We start from the raw sequence: 16183 nt of genomic DNA on the forward strand, positions 1-16183 counted from the left end.
TTGTGCCTTGCTGTTCTTGTATTTGCGGCTCTGAGGCGCCGGCCAGATGGCAAAAGTTCAAAGATGGGGTGACTTGGATGTGAGGGATCCAGAGTGATTTTCTGAGTCCTTTTCCTCACTCTGGATGTGTACAGTTCTTGGAGGGTGGGCAGGGGAGCACCAATAATCCTTTCAGCAGTCCGAACAGTTCTCTGTAGTCTTCTGATATCTGATTTTGTAGCTGAACCAAACCAGACAGTAATTGAAGTACACAGGACTGACTCAATGACGGCTGAGTAGAACTGTTTCAGCAGCTCCTGTGGCAGGTTAAACTTCCTCAGCTGGCGAAGGAAGTACAACCTTTGTTGGGCTTTTTTCACAATGGAGCCAATGTGATTGTCCCACTTCAGGTCCTGAGAGATGGTGGTTCCCAGGAATCTGAATGACTCCACTGCAGCCACAGTGCTGTTCATGATGGTGAGTGGGGAAAGTGCAGGGGGGTTTCTCCTAATGTCCACAGTCATCTCCACTGTTTTGAGCGTGTTCAGCTCCAGGTTGTTAAGACTGCACCAGACAGCCAGCTGCTCAACCTCCTGTCTGTAAGCAGACTCGTCACCGTCCTGGATGAGGCCGATGACTGTAGTGTCGTCTGCAAACTTCAGGAGCTTGACAGAGGGGTCTTTAGAGGTGCAGTCGTTGGTGTACAGGGAGAAGAGCAGAGGGGAGAGAACACATCCCTGAGGGGCACCAGTGTTGGTGGAGCAGCTGTTTGACATGAATTTCCCCAGTCTCACTAACTGTTGCCTATCTGTCAGAAAGCTGGTGATCCACTGACAGATAGAGCTAGGAACAGAGAGCTGGGTCAGTTTGGTCTGGAGGGTTGTTGGGATGATGGTGTTGAAAGCCGAACTAAAGTCCACAAACAGGATCCTCACATAAGTCCCTGTTTTGTCCAGATGTTGCAGGATGAAGTGCAATGCCATGTTGATTGCATCATCCACGGACCTGTTTGCTCGGTACGCAAACTGCAGGGGGTCCAGTAAGGGTCCAGTGATGTCCTTCAGATAAGCCAGAACCAGTTTTTCAAACGACTTCATGACGACAGACGTTAGAGCCACAGGTCTGTAGTCGTTAAGTCCTGTTATCTTGGGTTTCTTTGGAATGGGGATTATGGTGGAGCGTTTGAAGCAGGAAGGCACTTCACACAACTCCAGAGATCTGTTGAAGATCTGTGAAAAGATGGGGGCCAGCTGGTCAGCACAGATTTTCAGACAGGCTGGTGTAACGCCATCTGGGCCTGGTGCTTTTCTTCTTTTGTTTTTCTTGAAGACCTGGCGCACATCATCTTCACAGATTTGAAGAGCAGGAGGTATGGAGAGGGGGATTGCAGGAGGTGTTAATGGTTGTGTAGGGAGATGGTCAGAGTGGGTGTTGGGGGTTTCAAATCTACAATAAAACTCATTCAGGTCGTTAGCAAGTCGTTGATTAGCCTCAGTGCAAGGGGATGGTGTCTTGTAGTTTGTGATGGCTCTCAGTCCTCTCCAAACTGAAGTAGAGTCGTTGGAAGTAAACTGGTCTTCCAACTTTTTAGCATAGGTCTTTTTAGCCGCTCTAATCTCTTTGTTCAGTGTGTTCCTGGCCTGATTGTACAAGACCCTGTCCCCATTTCTGTAGGCATCCTCTTTGGCCTGACGAAGGTGTCTGAGTTTTACTGTAAACCATGGCTTATCATTGTTGAATGTTAAATAAGTCCTGGTAGGAATGCATATATCCTCACAGAAACTAATATAGGATGTTACAGTCTCTGTGAGTTCGTCCAGATCGGTGGTAGCAGCTTCAAAAACGCTCCAGTCTGTGATGTCAAAACAAGATTGTAAATCCTGCTCTGTTTCGCTGGTCCATCTCTTCACAGTCTTTACTACAGGTTTAGCAGATTTAAGTTTCTGCTTGTAGGTCGGTATAAGATGAACCAGACAGTGATCAGAACGTCCCAAAGCTGCTCGTGGAACAGAGTGATATGCATCCTTTATTGTGGTGTAACAGTGATCCAGTATATTACTGTCTCTGGTGGGACAGGTAACATGCTGTCTGTATTTTGGCAGTTCACGGGAGAGATTGGCTTTATTAAAGTCTGTATCATCACATATTTACATTTACATTTAGTCATTTTGCAGATGCTTTTATCCAAAGCGTCTTACAATTGGGGATACATAAAGTGATTCTTCTGGAAGAATCGCAAGCAGATAGAGGACGTGCCTGTAATACCAAGTTTTAGGCGTTGTTCAAATAAGTACAAGTTAGAAAGAGAAGGAATAAATAAGGGACACGTACCTAAGGGATAGTCAACCCAAAAATCACTTACCCTCCTGTTGTTACAAACATCTTAATACAGCAAACATAAAATATACTTTAAAGAATGTTAGTTACCAAACAATTTTGGTTCCCATTGCCTTCCATTACAGATTTTTTTTTTTTTTACCATACAGTGGAAGTTGATGGGAGCTGATACTGTTGATTGACAATATTCTTTAAAATATCTTTTGAGAAAGTATTACAAGTGTGTAAAGGATGACAGAATTTTCATTTTTGGGCAGACAATCCTTAAGTCCATTTTAATGAAGTCAAGAAACTATCACATATGACTCTATTCACATTATCACATGGCATATGGTTCATTAAACCTTGCAATTACGGCAGTGTCCAATGGATCTTGTTTGTTTTGTCCCGTAGGTTCATGCTGACCCTAAACCGCTGTTTCCCCATCTTCATGGTGCTGGCCTGGATCTACTCCGTGTCCATGATGGTGAAGAGCATCGTGCTGGAGAAGGAGATGAGACTGAAGGAGATGCTGAAGGCCATGGGCGTCTCTAATAGAGTCATCTGGTACACCTGGTTCATTGACAGCTTCCTTATGATGACTGCTAGCACTGCTCTGCTGACTGTCATAATCATGGTGAGGAACACTGATTCACCATGTTATTTGAACTTTGTACTTCCGCACCTTTCTCAGATTTGTTGCATTGTGACCTCTGCTGGATGTATGTTGTAAGTACATAAATGAAGAGTCTCTGTCTCTCCTACTCTCATTCCCCTTTCTTCTTTTTCTCTGGAAAGTATTGCTTGAACTATATCCTGTTTTTTGGCTTCTATCTGTTCTTTCCTCATAACCTCATCAGTAGCAATACAAAGGAAGAGAGATGTGTGACGATAAAATCATTTAAACAGTGAATAGACAGTTTTTTTTGTTTGCGTCTTTGTCCTCAGGTTGGCAAAGTGTTGAATTACAGTGATCCAATCATCCTGTTCCTGTTTCTCCTCACATTCACTGTGGCCACTATAATGCAGTGTTTCTTGATGAGTGTGTTCTTCAATAAGGCCAACTTGGCTGCGGCTTGTAGTGGCATCATCTACTTCACCCTCTACCTCCCTCACGTCTTCTGTTTCGCCTGGCAGGACCGCATTACCAAAGAAATGAAGTTAGCTGTGGTGAGTCCACTATGCTGTTACACTTCTCTTCTGAATGATCCACTCCCAAACGCCAGCATTCAAAGTCACTGAAAACCCAATAAATCAGTCATTCTAAACCATGGGGATCACTAGGGGGTCTCCGCAAACATCCAAGAGGGCCTCAAGATGACCAAAAAGTTATTTATTTTAAATGAATAAAATTATTATTAATATAATATATATTAATATAATATCTAACTCTATCTAAAATTAACTCTAATCTAAACTGAAATGCTAAAAACACATAAAATAAATAGGAAATGTATAATATAATAATACATCATAAAATAAAATTATACAATAATAAAATAAATAAAAATATTTATTTTCCTTTTGAATAACTTTTTTTTTTTTTTTGAGAAATTGAAGAGAAATAGAAACTGGAGAACATAAATGACTAAAGTCACAAAATTAATTCAATTGTGGTTATTAATTTAATATAATAATACCAAAATTACGGACGAAATATTTGAAAAATGCCATATTAGGGAGCCTTCTAATATTGTGTTGGACAGCTGGGGGACCTTCAAGTCAAAAAGGTCAGAACCACTGTTATAAATGTAATTAGCATGAAGTCTTATTTCATTTAGGAGCTATTTAAATTTGGAAAATAATCTCAGTGGTCAAAAATAGCTCTTGTCTGTAATTAATGTTTTGTGAAACGGTCCTCCTTTTCCAGAGCTTTCTGTCTCCAGTGGCCTTTGGTTTTGGGACCGAGTACCTGTCCCGCTATGAGGAGCAAGGCCTGGGGCTTCAGTGGGACAATATTAATACAAGTCCTCTAGAGGGTGATGAGTACTCCTTCTTCACTTCTATCCACATGATGCTACTGGATGCAGCTATCTATGCTTTTTTGGCGTGGTATCTTGACAACGTCTTTCCAGGTCAGTTTCGAACAAAGCAGTGCACTGAATGTTGCTAACCTAAGAGAAAATATGCTTTTGAATATGTAAGAATGTGTGCTTACTTTTACCATTGGCTTTTCAGGCCAGTATGGCATCGGTCGGCCCTTTTATTTCCCTCTGCAGCCCTCATACTGGCTGAAGCCGACACCTCAACCCTCCCAGAATCCAGATCCAGGTATGGTTGATTGTTTAGAGATGATATTAACATCCGTGTAGCATGATTTGATAAGAAGTTGAAATATAAGTGTAAGCATTAATCAATTAATTTTATGAACACGCCTCCATGTCTCTGAAGGCCCTGAAAAGCCTGTGGTAAATAACGTGGAGAAGCAGGATGATGTGGAGGATGGTGGCCTTTCACCAGACCAAAGGGAATGCAATGGTTCCAGCAGCAGCAAACAATGCAAGCACAGGGAGAAACGAGAGAGGATGGAGAAAGAGAGAGAGCGAGAAGAACAGCTAAAAGTGCAGGAAGAGATTCAACAAGAGGAGATACAGCCTGTGCATGACGGTATGGGTGTCAGCTATATATATATATATATACACACACACACCTATGAACCTGAGCCTGTTATGTTGTCAGTTGTCTCACTGGTTTATTGTCCGTATGGGTATTTTCCTGCAGGGAATCCGTTCTTTGAACCAGAGCCGGAGGGTCTGCTAATGGGAGTGTCAGTGCAGGACTTGGTGAAGGTGTATTCTAAGTCCTCAAGACCTGCAGTGGACTGTTTCAACATGAACTTCTATGAGAGCCAGATCACTTCTTTCCTGGGTCACAATGGGGCAGGAAAGACCACCACCTTGTGCGTCCTTACCTTATCTTTATCCTGTGATGTCAATGATATGGAACCATAAATCCATTCTCTTTTGTGTCATTTGGACTTATTTCTCTCATGTGTACTTGCACTGTTGTAGGTCTATATTGACTGGGTTGTTTCCGCCCACCTCTGGAACGGCTTACATATATGGGAAGGACATTCGTACAGAAATGGATGCCATACGACAATCATTGGGCATGTGCCCACAGTATAACATCCTCTTCAACCAGTGAGTTCTCTTGCTTTGCATGTGAATGTAATGTTGTAAATACTCTAGTCTGGTTGCTTCAAATATATATATATATATATATAATATATATAAAATTGTTTTTTTTTTTTTTTTAATTTATTTCACTCAGCCTGACAGTAGAGGAGCATATTCTCTTCTACTCTCTGCTGAAGGGACGTGACCGCCAGGAGGCCGAGCAGGAGGTTGAGAACATGCTGGAAGACCTGGGACTGCCCAACAAACGAGATGAGGAAGCACAGAACCTCTCTGGTGGGCCTGTTTTGTATTATAACTCTGCCCATATGTTTTAATTTCTGAGACAACAATAGCACAAGTCAACAGTGGTGTAATTATCATGCTGCTTTATCCTGCTGTATGTAACTGTTTGTTTGTGAGAAAGTGAAAATCAGGCACTAAGGTATATAAAGGCATTGTTTTAATAAACTATTTGTGTTTTGACTCTCTCTATAGGGGGTATGCAGAGGAAGTTGTCTGTGGCTATGGCTTTTGTGGGTGGTTCTAAGGTGGTGATACTGGATGAGCCGACATCAGGAGTGGATCCATATTCCAGACGCTCTATCTGGGACCTGCTCCTCAAGTACCGCACAGGTACTGCCACCTCCTGGCCAAAGAAACCACTACAGGATTAAAAAAAACACACTGCCAGAGACTTTAAACTGTATAGCTGTTCATGCAATAAGATACCAAACTTATCCACATGTTGTTAAATATCTGTATAGCAATATTCGCTTGCACTCTCTCATCCAGGACGCACAGTAATACTGTCCACTCATCACATGGACGAGGCAGACCTGTTGAGTGACCGAGTGGCCGTCATCTCTAAAGGGAAACTACACTGCAGTGGCTCTCCTCTCTTCCTGAAGAACTGCTTTGGAGTAGGTTTCTACCTCACACTGGTGCGTCGCATGAAGGACCAGCGCAAGAAAGAGGTGAGAAGTGGTTAGGCCTAGTGGGTAGAGAGTTTGACTCCTAACCCTAGGGTTGTGGGTTTGAATCTCAGGCCGGCAATATCACAACTAAGGTGCCCTTGAGCAAGGCATCGAACCCCCAACTGCTCCCTGGGCGCCGCAGCATAAATGGCTGCCCACTACTCCGGGTATGTGTTCACAGTGTGTGTGTGTGAGTGTGTGTGTGTGTTCACTGCTTTGTGTGTGTGCACTTTGGATGGGTTAAATGCAGAGCACAAATTCTGAGTATGGGTCACCATACTTGGCGGAATGAATGTCATGTCACTTTGTGGTGATTATATGGACAACACAGGTTTTAGTCCAGCTTGCAACACAGAATTTAAATATACACCTCTCATAATGCAGACATGATTGGTATCTTAAAACTTGATTTTACTCCACATTTTCTATTTTCAAGTGAATGATAAAAAAAAAAAACTCCCTGATGACCAGGGAAATGCCCTTGTAACCGCATAGAAACATTAAAATTGTCATGAAAGGGACACTCATCATCTTTTCTTCCCCATCGTCCCATTACAGTGTACATCCAAGTGAAATTATTTCTTAAACAAAAGCAAAAATGTGCACATATAAATCTATTATAAATGTATAATAAATACTGCAATATTCCATAAAATTAAGGGTTCGGATGTTAATTTAGATTTTATGGTGTCTTCAAAGCTACCTGAAACAGCTTAGCAATTGCATAGTATTCAATTCTCAAAGTATCATTAAAAAGCTTGGACTGTGGTTCTTAAGAATAATTTGATAGAGTCTTATAAGAATTCTTGGCTATGCTCCTCAGAATGAGTGTGACTGTGCGTCTCAGTGTTCCTGCACCTGCTCCACCTGCACCAGATATAAAGAGGAGAGTCAGGCATTTCAGCCTGAGAGAGTACTAGACGGTCAGTATACTAACAACTCAAAACATATAGTGATTTAACAGCCTCTTTAGTCTCATTTGCTCAAAAACAAATCTTTTTCTTTTCTATCTCTGTACACAGGGAACGTTGAGAGCATCACTACTTTGATTCATCACCATGTACCTGAGGCAAAACTGATTGAAATGATCGGTCAGGAGATGACATATCTGCTGCCAAATAAAGGTTTTAAATATCGTGCATACGCCAGCCTTTTCCGGGAACTGGAGGAAACGTTGGGTGACATGGGCCTCAGTAGCTTTGGCATATCTGACACATCACTAGAGGAGGTTGGACAACATTTCATGCATGATCCTAGAAACAAATTACTATCAGCGATACCTGTCAATAGACTTCATATTTATACAGTTGTAATGTTTGTGTTAGTCATTTATGGATATTAGCAGTATGTATGTGTTCTTAATGTTAGTTTGAATGTTGCAGTAAGTCTTTGACCAGTGTTGTTGTAAACTAACACTGTTAACTATTATAAATGTGTGTTCTTGTTTTTTTTTTTTTAATAAAGCTGTATAGATATTAGCTACAGTAATATTATAAATATTAGATGAATATTAAGAGATGAAACTTAAATAAAAAAAACAATGTTCCTTTGACTCCTAGCTGAAATTCAATTGTTGAATAAGTTGAAGTATACTAACATTTTAGAACTGAAATAAAAATAAAATATTACTACATTTAAAAATGGTCAAAAATACCTTTTAACTTTTAAACAAATTTAAATTGAAAATATAAAGCTAATTCAAAACCGTAATAAATACTATAACAGTATATTAATAATACTAAAACAACACTGGTTGTATAATGAGTTGTATAGATAAGTGTGTGCTCACTGATGTTTGAAGAAAATGTGTTGTGTATATGTAGATCTTTCTGAAGGTTACAGCAGATGGAGAGGCAGCTAACAGCTCTGTTACACCAGGTGAATACCCTCATATTGCATTTAATTACAATAATAATTATAGAGATGTAATGTGTCTCATAAGTCAATTCGGTTTTTTTTTTTATCCTGTATTTTAATAAACCAGTAGTTTATAACACTGTTTGACTGTGTGGTCGCCTACCCCCTCAGAGCAATGGATGCTACAACAGAGGAAAAATGGCAATGGTTTCTTGAGAGAAAATGAGGCTGCAAGTAATGTTGAAGGTGAATCGAGAACCCAGATCTTAGCTTTGCTTAGCACTCATGCTAAGAAGCTAACAGGGCTCTATGAAGGATTTGATTTTTGAGGTGCTATGCTTTTTGTAGAGCTAAAGCTTCTTGAGATTTAGTAGCCTTTTGCAGATACAAGACCAGCCTAGACTAGTCAGCTTAGACTAGGTCCAGGCTGGGTCGTGCTGATTAGTGCTAGTGCGCCAGCCAATCATCCCGGTTGATTGGCTGAAAATAGTTCCTGGTTAAGATAGTAAAGCGGATAGGGTCTTCCTTGTTAAAATAAATAAAATAAAGAATGCAGTCTTGCTGGTTTTAAGTTTGCGCCAGGTGAGGAGAAACCAGAAGCCAAAATATAATGCTGCTGTCCAGCTACGCAACAGGTCTAATACGATTACATGCAAATCTGGTCTGGTTTACAGATGCTAATGGTGTTGGGAGCCCACTGGAGTCTGACAACAGTGCTGGCAGAGCCTCCATGCAGGTTAAAGGCTTTAATCTGGTACTGAAACAGTTCCACGCTCTTATTGTTAAGAGATTTCACCATGCCACACGCAGCCATAAAGATTTTCTTGCACAGGTAAGGTGACGTTTGCATATGAACACTGTTCATTCATATTAAATGGATAGTTAAAACAATAAAAAAATAAATCATAACATTTTTAAGATCAGTAAACAGTAAGCAGATGTTTTCTTACATACATTTTGCTTTTTTTGTAGATTGTGTTGCCAGCCAGTTTTGTCCTTATTGCTTTGGTCTTCACTATGATTGTACCACCATTTGGAGAGTATCCCAGTCTGACCCTCACTCCGTGGATGTATGGACAGCAGTTTACCTTCATCAGGTAAGAGCTGTTCTCAGAATCCGACTCATAAACTTTATGTAGTAGTCTGTATGTTATCATGGGAGATGTGATTGAAATGTTTACTGCTCTTCTGTGTCTCAGTAATGAGCAGCCATCACATCCAAAGATGAGGCACTTCATACAGACGTTGCTGAAGGGGCCTGGCATGGGAACTCGCTGTATGGCAAATCAATCTTTGGAGTGAGTTTTTTTAACCTGTACTTCTTGGCTTCAACTCAGTATTTGTAATGTGATGTTGTGTGGGAGCAGGTTGGTTTAGTTCATAGCTAAGAACTCTTTATGACAGATTTATAATAGTAGGCAGACACTGTTGGACACTTGTATATGTGAATATGTGTGCACAGGAGCCTCTTTACCTGCCTAAACACAACTTCAGATTGGGAAGTTCCTCCAGTTTCTCCCGAGGTCAAAAACATCTTGTCGAGTCCAGAGTGGAACATAAGAAACCCCTCCCCTTCCTGTGAGTGCAGCACTGATACAAAGCTCACCATGCTGCCTGTCTGTCCGGACGGAGCTGGAGGACTGCCGCCACGCCAGGTCAGGATCTAAGATGGAGCTGAAATAATTTAACAGCGATTATGAAGATTGGGGAAGTGGGTTTAGTGATATTTTTATTGCTCTGATGTAGAGAAAAGAGCTAACAGGGGACATTTTGCTCGACATGACAGACAAAAACATCTCTGACTACTTAGTGAAGACTTACCCCAAACTCATCAAGACCAGGTGAACTGTTTTAAAAGCTACAATGGGTTAGTAGTATTACTGTTCATTTCACTTTGAATAATGACTGCTGTTTTTTTTTCTTGTGTAGCTTGAAGAGCAAATATTGGGTGAATGAACAAAGGTAAGGTTTCTGTCTAAAGAAAAAAAAAAACAGATTAACTTGTATCCTAAAATGTTAATTCAATGTCATGTTACACATGGTATACATCTGTATTATTTACAGCCTGTAACAAAAGTACACTAGGTTAAAATAATGCTTCACATTTTTTTTTACATTTTTTTTTTACAGGTATGGTGGACTCTCTGTTGGTGGACAACTGCCGATTCTTGATGTTGACCCTAAGGAAATTCGGGCCATTCTTTCCCAGCTTGGACAGATGATGAATATTACAGGGGTATGATATTTTATATACTACACATAAACGATCATGAGATTTTAATGAGAGTACTTTCTACTCGGCTCACATAACATATACTGGGGAATGATTTATTATCTTATCCTTAGGGCCCCTATTCAAAGTCAGCTATGAATGAATTAGGAACTTTCTTGCATTACATGGAGAGTGAGTACAATGTTAAGGTATGTTAACCGCCTATATAACAATACAATGTGCCAAACTGTCTTAAAAATGTCTAAATGTCATTGCATTATATAACAAACTATCAAAATTCTTAACATTCTCTCAAGGTTACATTTTGCTCCCTTATTACAGGTGTGGTATAACAACAAAGGCTGGCACGCCATGGTCTCCTTCATGAACATTGCAAACAATGGCATTCTCCGTGCTTTCCTGCCGCCTCATGCCAATCCAGCAGAATACGGCATTACTGCCATCAACCACCCGCTCAACCTCACCAAAGAGCAGCTGTCAGAGGTCACTGTGTGAGTGCCAGTTGTCACATAAAAATGTTTTTGACTGATAGGCCCATTTTACATGATCCGTTTTGGATGTTCAACATGTTTTGAAATCCTACTTAATTGTCAGTCGATCACAGTACATAAAGTTCAATTATGAGAAAGATCTGATGTTCAGTTAATTTTGATGGACACTCAAAATGTACATGTACAATGTTTTTTAAGGGGACTCTTATGATCAACAAAGCTGTATTTATTTAATCAAAAATACAATCAAAATAGTAATTTTATGAAATATTATTGCAATATATATCTGTATATAATTTTCCTGTTTTTATTATTTTAAAATGTTTTTTTTTTCTGAAAAAAAAGCTGAATTTTCAGCAGCCATTTTTCCAGTCTTCAGTGTCACATGATCCTTCAGAAATCATTCTAATGTTCTGATTTCCTGCTGAAAAATATTTGGAAACCAAAATATTAAGCAGTACTGTATGTGTAATGTTGATAATTTTCTTTTTCAGCATACTTTGAATAGAATGTTCATAGGAACAGCATTTTTTTGAAATATTTTTTATTTTTTTGGCAACATTATAAATCTTTATTGTCATTTTTGATTAATTTAATGCATTCTTGCCAGAAAAAATTATGTATATATATATATATATATACATACGTATATAAAATCAATCTTACTGACCACAAACTTTTGTAGTCAGGAAATCAAAAACCCTGAAATCTGATACACATCTTTTCAAGTTTTTCATGCATAAATATCAATACAGAACAACACTATTGATAATATTTTTTTTATTTCTATTTTTAACATTTTTAAAAGGTATACAGTCTTCTGTTGTGTAGTAAAATGCTGCTTTTCCTTTTGGACAGTCTCACCACATCAGTGGATGCAGTGGTGGCCATCTGCGTCATCTTTGCCATGTCCTTCATCCCAGCCAGCTTCGTCCTCTACCTCATTCAGGAGCATGTCACTAAGGCCAAACATCTGCAGTTTGTTAGTGGAGTCAGCCCTCTGGTTTACTGGGTTGCTAACTTTTTCTGGGACATGGTGAGGTTCATCAGCGTTGTGTGTTAAAGGGTTAGTTCACCGAAAAATGAAATTTATGTCATTTATAACTCACCCTCATGTCGTTCCAAACCCGTAAGACCTCTGTTCATCTTCGGGACACAGTTTAAGATATTTTAGATTTAGTCCGAGAGCTCTCAGTCCCTCCATTGAAACTGTGTGTACGGTATACTGTCCATGTTCAGAAAGGTAAGAAAAACATCATCAAAGTAGTCCATGTGACATCAGAGGGTCAGTTAGAATTTTTTGAAGCATCGAAAATACATTTTGGTCCAAAAATAGCAAAGACTACGACTTTATTCAGCATTGTCTTCTCTTCCTTGTCTGTTGTGAGAGAGTTCAAAACACAATAGTCTAGTTATATCCGGTTCGCAAATGAATCATTTGATGTAACTGGATCTTCATGAACCAGTTCACCAAATCGAACTGAATCGTTTAAAATGGTTCACTGACTGAACTGCTGTGAAAAGAGAACTGAAGGCGACCACACAGTCAAACAGTGTTATAAACTACTGGTTTATTAAACCGATAATGAACAATACACTGACTCGTTCTCGAGTCAAGAACCGTTTCTGTCGGTTTTCGGATCACCAGTAGTTCTTTCGGACAGTTCGATTCAATAAACCGGTTGAAGAAAATGGTTCACCGGTTCTTTTGCGCTCAACCTAATGACATCATTTGCGATGATTGCCCTTGATTCAAGCCTTCGGTTTACCTGCGCTCATAACACTAGCACAGAATCAGTTCAGAATCAATCACCAAAAGAATCAGTTCGGTTCAGACGCTCTGTGTGTCAGCCTGCTTCACGCTGAATCACACATGCGCAGTATCATCAGCTCCTCGGTTCTCGAATCGGACACGTCTGACAGAAACGGTTCTTGATTCGAGAACAAGTTCGTTATCTGGCTGGGCTTGGTGTTCATCTTCAGTTCTCTCTTCACAGCAGTTCAGTCAGTGTACTGTTTGAGTAAATGAATTACTCCGGGATATTGGTTTGTTTTAACTCAGAGGGAGTGTCAGCCACATTAAAAAAGTTAACAGCTTAAGTCATTTGTGGATAAATGCATATTGGAGACGTGAACCGTTTTAAACGATTCAGTTCAATTTGGTGAACTGGTTCAAGAAGATACATCGAATGCAGTGTAGTGATATCCGGTTCGCGAACGAATCAGAGTTTTGAACTCTCTCTCACAACAGACACGGAAGAGAAGACAAAGATGAATAAAGTCGTAGTTTTTGCTATTTTTGACCAAAATGTATTTTCGATGCTTCCAAAAATTCTAACTGACCCTCTGATGTCACATGGACTACTTTAAAGATGTTTTTCTTACCTTTCTGAACATGGACAGTAGACCAGACACACAGCTTCAATGGAGGGACTGAGAGCTCTCGGACTAAATCTAAAATATCTTAAACTGTGTCCCGAAGATGAACAGAGGTCTTATGGGTTTGGAACGACATCAGGGTGAGTTATTAATGACATAAATTTCATTTTTCGGTGAACTAAGCCTTTAAGAAGGACCGTTCTGTAAAATATCAGTTGTTAGTCATTGCAATATGTTTTTGGATTACGGCTTGATTGCTCACATCCCTTTCATTTGTTGCCAGATAAACTACTCTGTCAGCACTGCAATGGTTGTGGGAATTTTCGTGGCTTTTGATAAGAAATGCTACACATCACAGACCAATCTGCCGGCGCTGGTCGCTTTGCTCTGTCTCTATGGGTCAGTCAGGGGCTTATGTAGGTTCAGACTCATTTGAAGAAAATCAGCTAAGCACAACAATGACTTTTCTTTAATGCTTCTCTATGCAGGTGGTCAGTGACACCCATGATGTACCCCATGTCCTACATCTTCAATGTCCCCAGCACGGCGTATGTGTCCCTCTCCTGCATCAACCTTTTCATTGGTATCAACAGCAGTGCCATCACCTTCATCTTAGAGCTCTTTGAAAACAACAGGGTATTTTTTTTTCAGTTTTCAATCTAATTTAGCACTTTTTAGTCTCAGTAATACTTTAAAGTTACACAGAAAAAATACTTTGCGTAAAAATCCATTTTTACAGATAAAATAAAAATGTTATGGTTACTTATTTTGTAATAATTGCTTGTGTTTTTCTTCACAAATGCTTCAGTCTCTGCTAATGTTTAATGAGGTGTTGAAGAAGGTGTTACTGGTCTTCCCTCACTTCTGTCTCGGCCGAGGTCTCATTGATATGGCCATGAACCAGGCTGTGACTGACGTCTATGCCAGATTTGGTAAATTTATCTATTAGCAATACATAATAAAGATACATCAGTTGTTGTCATGCCCATTCAAATTGACATTGTGTCACCCCAGATTTTTGAAAGTGGATTTGAAATGCAATTTCTAAAAAATAATCCAGTGCATCTTTAAAAATTAGGCATGTAGGTAAAAAAAAAAATGCATGTGTAAAATTCTGTGGCAGAAAACATACAATTGCATCTTCTTGCCTAAAAATGTATATCATATAATATATCATATCATATTAAATATCATATCATATATCATATCATATCATATCATATATCATATCATATCATATTCTCACTAAGGCTGCATTTATATACATCATATATTTATATATATTATATCATCGGTAATAAAGTAAAAACAGTAATATAGTGAAGGATCATTACAATTTTAAATAACTGTTTGCTATTTGAATATATTTTAAAATGTCATTAATTCCTGTCATTTTCTTTAGCAGGCATTACTCCAGTCTTCAGTGTCACATGTTTCTTCAGAAATATTTTTTTTTAGGATTATTTGATGATTTGAAAGTTCAAAAGAGTAGCATTTATTTGAAACAGTAAAGACTTTTGCAACCATTGTCACTTTTGATTAATTATAGGTGTCCTTGCTGTAATATATATATATATATATATATATATATATATATATATATATATATATATATATCTATATATATATATATATCTATCTGGTAACACTTTACCTACAGCCTTAATTTATAATATATTATTTATAAAGGTATTCATAATCTATGTTGCAATGCATTATATATTTTCATAAATAATTGTAACCGAAGTTAAAATTGTGTTTGAAGTGTTTTACTGCATTATACTTTCTAAGGTGTAACAACAAATAGATAAGTATTGTAATGTATTATAACTGTGGTTATAATTATTCATGAGATCATACAATGCATTATAAAGTGCGTTAGAAAGGCATATTTAATGCATTAAAACTACTTTTATAATACATATATAAAGGCTTTAACTAAAGTTTCACCAGAAATTTTATTGACCCCAAACTTTTAAAAAGTAGTTATATTAATAATAAACAAAAAATGTCTAGCACTGCTAATATGGAGAACTATAGTAACAAATGAGGCAGAACTGCCAGTGGCAACTACTCAAAAATACAATTGCATGATGCTACTGTCCTAAAAGCAGATTGTGTTTGGACACAGGGGAGGAGTTTTCCATGGATCCATTCAGATGGAACTTTGTGGGGAAGAATCTTTTCTGTATGGCTGTGGAGGGTTTTGTCTATTTCATCTTTAATCTGCTCATCCAGTACAACTTTTTTCTAGATCACTGGTGAGGACAAAAATACATTATTCATATGCTCTGAGATTCTGCTCAGTTTCATGTCATTTATATCCAGATTTTTACTTTACATCTTAAAACAACATATGATGGTAACTATTCTTTTTGTCTACTATCTATGCAGGGCCTCTGACTATGTGAAGAGTCCAGTTAAAGATGAAGATGATGATGTAGCTCAGGAGAGAGAGCGCATTTACAAAGGAGGAAACAAGAATGACATCCTTCTAATCCGAGACTTGTCAAAAGTAAGTTACCAGACCAAGTGACTAAGATATAAAACTTCCATTTTATATTTTGTAAGCTATGGCAGAGTTTGATTTGTAGCGTTGACGTTGAATTATTGTTATTATCATGCCTAAGTGTGCGGTCTAATCTTAGACATACAGGCGCAGAAAACAACCGGCAGTTGACCGAATCTGCGTAGGAGTTCCAGCAGGCGAGGTATCAAAAAAACAACAACAACAACAAAAAAAAACTTTGTGTATCATTTGTAAGCCATACTGTTGCTCCTTCAATTGAAATGAATGACTGTACAGTAATGTGGCAATCAACTTCAATGTTTTCT

The 16183-nt window shown here is 38.7% G+C and overlaps 1 protein-coding gene across 1 annotated transcript in view; it reads left to right on the forward strand.

Annotated features, from left to right (window-relative positions):
• Positions 1 to 16183, forward strand: part of LOC132155082 (retinal-specific phospholipid-transporting ATPase ABCA4-like) — a 41799-nt gene that overhangs the window by 20022 nt on the left and 5594 nt on the right. Inside the window, exons 15-44 of the mRNA XM_059563862.1 lie at positions 2710 to 2932; positions 3244 to 3465; positions 4166 to 4370; positions 4474 to 4566; positions 4687 to 4902; positions 5017 to 5194; positions 5307 to 5438; positions 5569 to 5708; positions 5910 to 6047; positions 6207 to 6388; positions 7212 to 7311; positions 7411 to 7616; positions 8212 to 8266; positions 8417 to 8491; positions 8920 to 9077; positions 9218 to 9342; positions 9445 to 9543; positions 9708 to 9900; positions 9992 to 10086; positions 10175 to 10207; positions 10376 to 10481; positions 10592 to 10666; positions 10800 to 10969; positions 11828 to 12005; positions 13632 to 13747; positions 13837 to 13984; positions 14157 to 14280; positions 15480 to 15609; positions 15743 to 15863; positions 15997 to 16059. Of these exons, the coding sequence (XP_059419845.1) occupies positions 2710 to 2932; positions 3244 to 3465; positions 4166 to 4370; positions 4474 to 4566; positions 4687 to 4902; positions 5017 to 5194; positions 5307 to 5438; positions 5569 to 5708; positions 5910 to 6047; positions 6207 to 6388; positions 7212 to 7311; positions 7411 to 7616; positions 8212 to 8266; positions 8417 to 8491; positions 8920 to 9077; positions 9218 to 9342; positions 9445 to 9543; positions 9708 to 9900; positions 9992 to 10086; positions 10175 to 10207; positions 10376 to 10481; positions 10592 to 10666; positions 10800 to 10969; positions 11828 to 12005; positions 13632 to 13747; positions 13837 to 13984; positions 14157 to 14280; positions 15480 to 15609; positions 15743 to 15863; positions 15997 to 16059 (4099 nt within the window). The remainder of the gene's footprint in view (positions 1 to 2709; positions 2933 to 3243; positions 3466 to 4165; positions 4371 to 4473; positions 4567 to 4686; positions 4903 to 5016; positions 5195 to 5306; positions 5439 to 5568; positions 5709 to 5909; positions 6048 to 6206; positions 6389 to 7211; positions 7312 to 7410; positions 7617 to 8211; positions 8267 to 8416; positions 8492 to 8919; positions 9078 to 9217; positions 9343 to 9444; positions 9544 to 9707; positions 9901 to 9991; positions 10087 to 10174; positions 10208 to 10375; positions 10482 to 10591; positions 10667 to 10799; positions 10970 to 11827; positions 12006 to 13631; positions 13748 to 13836; positions 13985 to 14156; positions 14281 to 15479; positions 15610 to 15742; positions 15864 to 15996; positions 16060 to 16183) is intronic.

Source organism: Carassius carassius, chromosome 12 (assembly GCF_963082965.1).
Source record: "Carassius carassius chromosome 12, fCarCar2.1, whole genome shotgun sequence".
Classification (NCBI taxonomy): Eukaryota; Metazoa; Chordata; class Actinopteri; order Cypriniformes; family Cyprinidae; genus Carassius; species Carassius carassius.